General features: G+C 39.6%; 1 protein-coding gene across 1 annotated transcript in view; it reads right to left on the minus strand.

Moving 5' to 3' along the window:
* CCDC191 (coiled-coil domain containing 191) overlaps nt 1-2,296 on the minus strand; it is a gene marked incomplete at both ends in the record, with an annotated part of 73,499 nt that extends 71,203 nt beyond the window's left edge. The window contains one exon of the mRNA XM_080696786.1: nt 2,207-2,296. Coding sequence (XP_080552912.1) covers nt 2,207-2,296 — 90 coding nt within the window. The remainder of the gene's footprint in view (nt 1-2,206) is intronic.
* Nucleotides 2,297-9,504: the final 7,208 nt, after the last annotated feature.

The raw sequence follows: 9,504 nt of genomic DNA on the forward strand, positions 1-9,504 counted from the left end.
TTGTCTGCTCTTAGTTTTTGCCTATTTCTACCTTAAGATTCTGATTTAAATTTTCTGGGTTAATAATTTTCTAAAAAGCTTTCAGGGTTTTGAGTCAAGATACAGAAGTGCTAGATATAATATTACTCCTAAAACCCACAAAAGCACTGATTAATTAGCCAGTCTCCAAATAATTTTCTGTTTGGAGAAGGGTGTGCTCCTCGCTTTCCTCCTTTCAAGACAGCCTGTAACCAGAGATATTGTTTGGTCCAAGAACTGGAGGGTTGGTAAAAGGGCTAGTTATCTGACTTCTGTTTTGCCAATCATAAAATGAGGTAGAAAACAAATTAATTTCCTCCTGATCAGTAATATATTAATCTGAAATTAGAAATCACACCATTATGACACCTCCTTCCTTTACTCTTTGTAATGCCCAGAAGCTTGCAGAATTACCTCTAATAGTCACTTAACAAATACTGGTATCTGCTTTGCTAAAATTCAGGCAAGTTTTTAAAATAAGGGCATATCTAAACTAGCATACTGACATATGGAGGTGGGAAAGGGAAATACTCTCTTTCACTTACCTAACACTTTACCTTTCAAAGCATCTTACAGAGAACTAATTAATGCAGCTGTACTACTGAATAACTGTGTCACTGCAACAAAGAAAGATCTGATCCTATTAAAACAAAAGTGAACTTCAAGGAGCTCTTAATGTTTTTACTTTCTTATCCTCTAGGGAGTAACAATGAGTGCTACCAGCAAAAATCCTCCTTTTGGAGTCCTAAGAAATTGTCCAAAATTTTTACCTATCATCATCAAATCTATATTCATAAGCTATTTTGGGATCCAATCTATTATGCAACTGATACACTGCAGTGGCAGCAGTCTCAGTTTCTACGTTTCTCTAGTGCTCCAGCCTGTGCCCTCCAGTATCTAGAGCAAGATATTCATCAAGTGGAATATATCCAGTGCATTTAGTTGGTATATTTAGAATAGACCACAAGAACAATTGCCTAAGGCCCACATAAAGGCCACCCATCTATAGGGTTTTTTTTTTTTTTTTTTTTTTTAAAGGAAAGTGTAACTGAAGGGTGAAAACAGCTGGTGAAACTGCTCTGGAGCTGAAAGCTGAGAAGCCTCTCCGTTTTAGTACTCTCATTTCCATTTAAAGCATTTATTTTTGTGACTGTTAAAAAGGTATTCTGGAAGGCACACATCATGTGACTGTGGCTTTGCACATATTACTTATATATGTTTCAAGTTTAAAAATTGGTATCTGTTTTTTCGTGTCTTCAGAAGCTAGGGCATCCAAAGAGGTAACATAAGATTTTTGAATGTTGGCTGAATTTAGAAATTTCCATGTGAATCAAGTATTGATATACTTAATAATTACTTTAACACTTTAGTTCATTTTAGATACTTTATGTAAAATGGGAAGGTGAGAGCTATAGGCAGAGCATTTAATGTGCTATCTCTTCCTTTCATTAAAAACCAGTAGCCACGAATTTTAATTTTTTTTTTTTTTTTAAGGAAGAGCGCGCTTCTAATCCCAGCGCTTTAGAAGCTGAGACAGGAGGATCGCACAGGTTTGAAGCCAGCCTCAGCTACTTAGTGAGGCTCTCAGCAACCTAGTGAGACCCTGTTTCCAAATACAGTATAAAAATAGGTCTGGGAATATAGCCCAAGGTAGAAAAGATCCTGGGTTCCACCCCCAGTACCACTAAAAATTAAATAATAAATAAATAAATAAGGAAGAAACATACCAAAGTTGGTCACTAAGCCAAACATGAGAAGGATGGAGGGAAGAGGGAATGGAGTGGGAATGAGGTAAGGGCTAATTGGTCGATGTGTGCATGTATACCTCTACCTTCTTGTACTCCGTTAAGATGTATGACTACAATGCACCAATAAAAATTTTAAATATAAATTTTAAAAAGGAAGAGGAAAAATAAACGTGCAGTAAGATTCTTAAAATTGGTGGTCGTGAATTGCCTTCACTTTGACTGACTAACAGATCACTCGGATTTGATAGAAACATTAAAGATACACATTTCTTCCACGACGCGGCCCAACAAGGCCCAGACCCTAAAGCTCCTAGGAGTCCAGGCCAGGTAAGGATGCCCCTGGGGGAAGTAGGAGGAAGCACAGCGAGAGCGGAGCTGGCTACGGGACTTGCAGCGCCTTGGGCTGGTCCCCGCCCCTCAAAGCTCGCTGTTGTGATCACCTTGGGATTCAGCTTCCTTGTGAGCTGTTTCCAGCGATTCTGCCCCATCCTCTTCTTGGAGGTGGACCTTTCCCGAGGAGCCAGCAGCATTTTCCAGGTCAGGAGGGGAAGTCTTCCAAGGCAGCCACAACTGCTTCTCTACCCCGGCTGCTCCCGGGTCCACTGGGAGTTGTAGTTCCTGCAACTACTAGGAAAACAGGTGTCGAACGCTGCTGAACCACCACTCCCAGGAGACTTTGCGCCGGCGGTTCGCGTTCGCCTGGTTACTCTAGCAACAGAGACCGCCCTCTGGCCTAGCTTGGATAGGGCTTTTGCCTTTTTCTGGCGCTTGGTGATGGCGTAATATTATCTGATTGGCTCTGCGTAGGAGGCGGTGGTTTAGGGGGCCACGAATTCTTTAAACCGGACACGTGTTTATGAACTGTGAGAGGAGTTTGAGCGTTCTGGAGGCCCGGAGAGTGAGAGGTTTGCAGGTGAGTGGCCCCTGGGCCTGCTGGTGTAGGGCTACTAGGGATGTGTGAGTCGCTTCATGCCCAGAGGCCTCACGATGGTGGTGCGTAATTATAATTGTACTCCCGCCACATCTCGACTTCCTTTTTCTGGGTCTCCTGGTGGATCTTGACTTGTGTAAATTTGGATCCTCCCAAACCGTAGGAGCTCTAAGAGTAAATCTAAGAGTTTCTATTTGACCGGCCTCTAGCTCAAGTTCGCAGATGGAATTTTTTCCTGAACTACCCTGGGTACTTGCAAGGGTGGATGTTCTCAAATCTCTGAGCTAGGCACTTAGCGAGGCCTGGGGGCCAGAAGAGGAAGGTCTCTGGGGCGAAGGTAAATGCAGCCTTATTGGCTGAGCCTAGATGTTGTCAGGAACAATCCACTCGGTGACTTGTAGACTTAGGAGGAAGAGTAGAGATTTTAGAGTGGAGCTTTAGATCCCGCTACTTTTGAGCTGTATGAACTTAGGCAACTTACTTAATAACTCCAAGACGTTCTGGTTTCTCATTGGCAAAACGGAGATGATAATACCTAAGCCACTGGAGCGTTGTAATGATTAGGAATCAGTGCATGAAAGGCATTCTGCCAAAAAATGTAAATTGGAGTTCACTTGATATTGGTGGAAACGAGGACAGAGAAGCCATGCCTTTAGAGGTTGCAGCGATCCTGGGACCTACCCTGTAACTTGAGTGTCCACCAGGAAGGGGATGGCTGAAAGAATTGTATTACATTCAGACTGTAATTTTGTAAAGTTCTTTTAAAAGTGTAAGTTTTCTCCATGTTTCTTCTTTGAGAAAGAGATCCATTGTGTATTCCAGAGAGAAAAATATATTTTAGAAAAGTGTATATAGTATAGCATGTTTCTGTTTTTATGAAAGCAAATTCCTCTCCATATACAAGAATGTTTATATATTTGGATGAGTATGGAGAAACCTTGTAGAGGCTGGGAAGACAGATTAGAGGCAGAGGAGAAAGAAGGGAAAAGAATAGAACATTATAGCAAAACAGACAATATGGCTATAAATTTTATTTTAATATTACAGTTAGTATGTAAGCATTGCATGTAATTAGAAGATTAAACTTGTAATAAAGCTGCTAGCCTATTAGGGTATAGCCTCTAAAGCTATACTTTTTTTTTTGGTGGTACTTGGTTTCCTGGAAACAGGGTCTCTTAAGTCAGCGAGACTGACTTCGAACCTGTGCCATCCTCCTGTTTCAGCCTACCAAATGCGGGGATTACAAGCTTATGCCCCGGCTAAAGCTATACTTTTATCATTGAAGTACTAGCCCTGCCAATTATCCCTGGTGACTTTATTAGCTTTATTTTCTTTTCTTTTTTTTTTTTTTTTTTTTTTTTTTTTTTTTGGTACTGGGGTTCCTGGAAGCCCTTCTACCTCCAGGCTACACTCCCAGACCTATTTTGTATTTTTTATTTATTTGGAAACAGGGTCTCTTAAACCAGCGAGGCTGAGTAGGAACCTGCGTGATCCTCCTGTCTCCGCCTCCCAAGCGCGGGGGATTACAAGGTGCGCCACCACGCCCGGCTTATTTTCCTAATTTTTAAAATACAGATAATAACAGCATTTATATTGCGTGCTTGGAATGCGGATTAGTGGAGTTTATTTATAAAGAACACTAGTTTTTGCATAATAAATTGCCAGTAAACATTAATTGCTACAATTATTGTGTCTTTCAGTGGTTGAAATAAAGGTAACTATTGTGACTACTGTGATTACTTGGACTTCTGCCATCTTAATTTTTATTTTCTATTTTTGATGTTCTTTATTTGTTCTTTTTTTCTTACCTTCATTAGATTAATCAAATTTCCTTATCCTCCTTTATATCTCTGCAACAAGTTTGGAAAACTATGCATTCAGTCATTAATTTTTAAATGGTTATTTCTAATTTTTTTTTTTTCCAGTACTGGGGATGGAACCCAGGAGCATTCTACCTCCAAGCAACACTCCCAGCTCTATTTTTTAATTCTATATTTTGAAACAGGTCTTACTGAGTTGCAAAGGGCTTCACTAAGAAGCTGAGGCTGTCCACCAACCACAGTCTTCCTGTCTCAGCCTCCCAAATGCTGGGATTTCAAGCATGAGACACCACACGTGGCTCTATTTCTAAATTTTTAACACTCATACTTTTAAAAATTTCTTAAATTCAGTATCTTTCTTCCCCTACCAATGTATGACTTTTAGAATACTCTCCCTCCAAAGTAGTCTTCATTTTATTACTGTTTTCTAGAATTTTAGCATCCATCTTTCTGTTGCTATTTTTGAATCAGCTCACTGCATCATGTTGTTTAGAAGTCTTTTCTTTTTTCTATGCATATGTAATTGTAGTCTGTATGGGGGAGTTAGGGAAGATGTGGATGTATGTGTATAAATATTTATAGGTTTCCTTTCACAAAAAATGTGATCACCTAAATTTGCTCTATTCTCTTAGCAAATTTTGGACATCTTTCTATGACAGTCTATAGAGAATCCAAATACGAAACATTTTAAAATTGCTTCTCTCCCTACAGGCACAGTGTTAATGGAGGTGTAGGGAATCTTTGTTAGCCCACAAAGACACAGAGCCACTGATGGCCTGTCATATGTCCTTCTTTACACATGATCGGTTCTTCTTTAAGACTTTTCCAGGAACTTCATCTGTAAAAGTAAAGTGCAAGCCACAATACCAGAAGTAAGAGAACCACAGCAAGTGAAAGAGGAAGACACAATGGTAAAGGAAAATAAAAGCTAGTTGATATTTCAGAAGCCATTGGTCTGTTTCTTGTACTTTGCTTGGGTTTATGATTATATCACTACAAAGCATGTTTTAAGAAATATGTACATGAATATGCATATGAGTATGCATTACTTCATTAGGAAAACACGTATTTGAAAAAAATAAAAGAAGTGCAATTTTAAAAACATTTTCCAGGTTGGGTATGGTGGCACACACCTGTAATCCCAGTTCTTGGGAAGCTGAGACAGAAAGATCATAAATTCAAAGTCAGCTTCAGCATTACCACACTTTCTCTTAAACCCAATATTACCCTTTTCTTCATGTCTTTTTTTTTCCTCTTTAGCAACATAGGGATTAACCATGATTAGCATGGGACTTTTTAGAACCCCCAAACAACAGAATAATCGTATACATCATTAAATTCTTGCACTATGGAAAGAGCCAAGTGCGTATTTCTCTTTAGCTGACTGAAGGGTTCAATATGCTAAGATGAAGATTTTGAATTTGATCTTTAAGGTTATGGTTAGCACTGTATCATATGAGAACCAGTCTCTGCATCTAAGAATTGGTTGCAGACATCTCCTGGAACTACCAAGGCCATGTATTGGCAGACCAAAGGTTAAGAATGAAAGCAAGCCAGGCATGGTGGTACGCACATGTAATCCTAGTACTTGAGAGTCTGAGATGGGGATTGCATGTTTGCAGACAGCCTCAGCAATTTAGCGAGGCCCTTAGCAACCCAATGAGACCCTGTTTCAAAAATAAAAAATTAGCCAGGCATGGTGGAGCACGCTTGTAATCCCAGCATTCAGGAGGCTGAGACAGGAGGATTGCAGTTTGTAGCCAACCTCAGCTATCTAGTGAGGCCTTTTGCAACTGAGTGAGACCCTGTTTCAAAATAAAGAATAAAAAACAGGGCTGGGGGTGTAGCTCAAAAGTTGAATGCCCCTGGGTTTCATCCCTAGTACCACAAAAAAATTAAAATTAAAAAGTAAAATAGGGCTGGGGGTGTAGCTTAGAGATGCCCCTGGGTTCAATCCCCAGTACCACCAAAAAAAAAAAAAAAAAAAAAAAAAAAGAAAGAAAGAAAGAAAGAAAGAAAGAAAGAAAGAAAGAAAGAAGCTATTTTTTGAGTTGTAGAAAGGGGAAATAAGAAATGTCTTCAAGGGCTGAGTAGATGATTAATTACACATGAGACATTTCTGTTAGAAGAGATGTTTTAACATTTTAGAACATGTTCATTCTTTCCTAACATAGGAAGGAACTAAAAGGCTCTCCAGAGGAAGGTGAGTCTCAGAAGCCATGACCCTGGTCTAGGTGCCTCTACACCATTGGAGAGACCCTGTGTCCAGCGTTGGAGAATCTGAGTTTGGTTATATTAAGAGACACTCAGTTTCCTTCTAGCTGCTTTTATGTATATAACTGTTACTTCCACCTCACATGTGATTCTGGGTACACAGTGTTGTATTTGGCTCCTGCAGTGGCATCTGTGGGGCAAGAATGCATGGACTCATCCACTTTACTTTCTTGGTTCTAAGAGTAAATAATCTGATTTTGTTGTTTAGTCTTTGAGGTTCGTTTGGTTGAGCCTGGCCCCAAATAATGGATCTGTGCCCGGTGTATGGGCAAGATGAGGCTTAGAGCTTGCCAGACAGAAGGTCAGACCCCTGCCCTGTGGCCCACTTACCAAGCAGTGCAAGTTTGTGTGGCCTTTGAGGAAATTACAGGTCGCCAGTATGTGTTTTTCTGTTGGCACAGATCAAAGGGCTTGAGAACTACTTTTTTGTATGACTTTGCATAATATATTTTTGAAGAAAAAGGTGTTTCACAGATTTAATACACAATTTTGAAAAATCATCTTTTTCTTTGGCTAGGTATGCTGCAGGGTGTTTATTTAAATCAGAATGCATCTAGTAGCATGTTAAATTAACTCTCACTCTAAAGTCATACTATAAAGAACACAGGAGGAACATCTTATGTTCTAGACTAAGCCTTGCTGAGCCTCAGAATCATTATTATAAAATGCCAGAGAGGTTGATGGTGATCGCGTGTTCCCAGGTTGGCCTCTCTGATAGCACTGATGGAACTCTATACACCATTTTTAGCCTGCCTTTTCTTTCTTTCTTAACCCCCCTTGCTTTCCTTCTTTCTCGGGGCTGGGAATCAAACCCAGGACCTCGAGTATGTTAGGCAACTTTTTCAGTGCTGGGGATAGAACCCAGGGCCTCAAGTATGTCAGCTCTACTTCTACATCCCAGTCCTTTCAAAACTTTATTTTGAGACAGGGTCTCACTAAGCTGGTCTCGAACTTGTAACCCTTCTACATGAGTCTCGTGAATAGCTGGGAGCACAAACGTGTGCCACTGTGCCCAGCCATGTTTAGCATTTCTAAAGTCTAAGAGCAACTGTATGTTACCTACTTTAGTAAAGCATTGTGGTTTCTTGTTTTCACCTGGAATTGAGTTGACTCATCATGGGGAAAAAATCTGATTATCAGAAGCTTTGTCAGTCATTTATGTTTTTTGTTAATAAATGGAGAACTGAAGCCAGAGGTTTGAGGGGAAGAGATAATAGTAAAATCTAGAATCCTAAACATTACCTTTTATATAGACTAGTGTTTCTCTGTGAATGTTATTCCTATCTTTATGTGAATTTAGTTAAAAATATAACTCTTAGCTGGACATGGTGGCTCTCACACTTGTAATGCCAGCATTCAGGAGGCTGAGACAGGAGGATAGCAGTTCATGGCCAGCCTTAGCTACTTAGTGAGGACCTTTGCAATTCAGTGAGACCCTGTTTCAAAATAAAGAATAAAAAATAGGGCTAAGGGTGTACCTCAGAGATAGAATGCCCCTGGGTTCCATCCCCAGTACCACAAAAAAAAAATTATATATATGTACCGGGCGTGGTGGCGCACGCTTGTAATCCCAGCATTCGGGAGGCTGAGACCAGAGGATCATGGTTCGTGGACAGCCTCAGCTATTTAGTGAGGCCCTCTGTAACTTAGTGAGACCCTGTTTCAAAATAAAGAAAAAAAAATAGGGCAGGGGGTGTAGCTCGGAGGATAAATGCCCCTGGGTTCCATCCCCAAACCCACACACACAAAAAAATTATATATATGTAAACATGTTCATATATATATACACACACACATACATAACCTGTTGTATACATTTAAACTCTTTACATACCTTAAACCAGCTCAGCTAAGACAGTTTCTGGAGTAAGGGGGCGGAACCAGAAAATTCTTATCTTTAGCCATTTCTGAAATCACCCCTAATAATAATTTCTTCCATTCTCAGTTATGTGTGAGGGTAGGAAGTGCTCAAGTTATTGTAGTATGTAACAATCCTGGTCCACTAAATTTTCACTAGTTCTTGTTTATGTTTTAAAACCTACTGTTGCATATTGGGTGATTCCAGTATTCAGTCAGAATAGCAGGTGTTAGTTCCATTAGATATGAAGTATGCTTCTTGTCTTTGAGTTTTCTCTTGCTTCAGTTCTCCACAGCTTATTTAGATGGCAAAATACTGTCTTTAGTTTTGCTACAGAATGGCTTTGTAGCTCTCTTGTTTTAAAATATAAAATATAGCCAGGTGTTGCGGCACACACTTATAATCCTAGTACTTGGGAGTCTGAGACAGGAGGGTACAGGTTCATGGCCAGCCTCAGGTACTTAGTGAGGCCTTCTGCAATTTAGTGAGACCTTGTTTTCAATATAAAGAATAAAAAATAGGGCTGGGGGTATAGCTCAAAGGTAGAATGCCACTGGGTTCAATCACCAGTACAAAAAAACCCCACTATATGTGTGTGTGTGTTTGTGTGTGTGTGTGTGTGTGTGTGTGTGTGTGTATTTAACATGTAAAATGAGTTTTCTAATAAGATTTTTCTCACGTCTTGTATTTTTAGGTTATATTCTTATTAGTCTAACTATATCTTATAATTTGAGAGGATAAATTGTCTTCTCTGAATAGTTTTAATGTGTATCAAAGTGTTTTCTAATGTATTTGTACTAATTAAAATGTAACTTTTTTCCTTAACAGTCTCCATTTCTACAGGTTTCAATGACA

Source organism: Muscardinus avellanarius (assembly GCF_963383645.1).
Source record: "Muscardinus avellanarius genome assembly, chromosome: 5".
Taxonomy (NCBI): Eukaryota; Metazoa; Chordata; class Mammalia; order Rodentia; family Gliridae; genus Muscardinus; species Muscardinus avellanarius.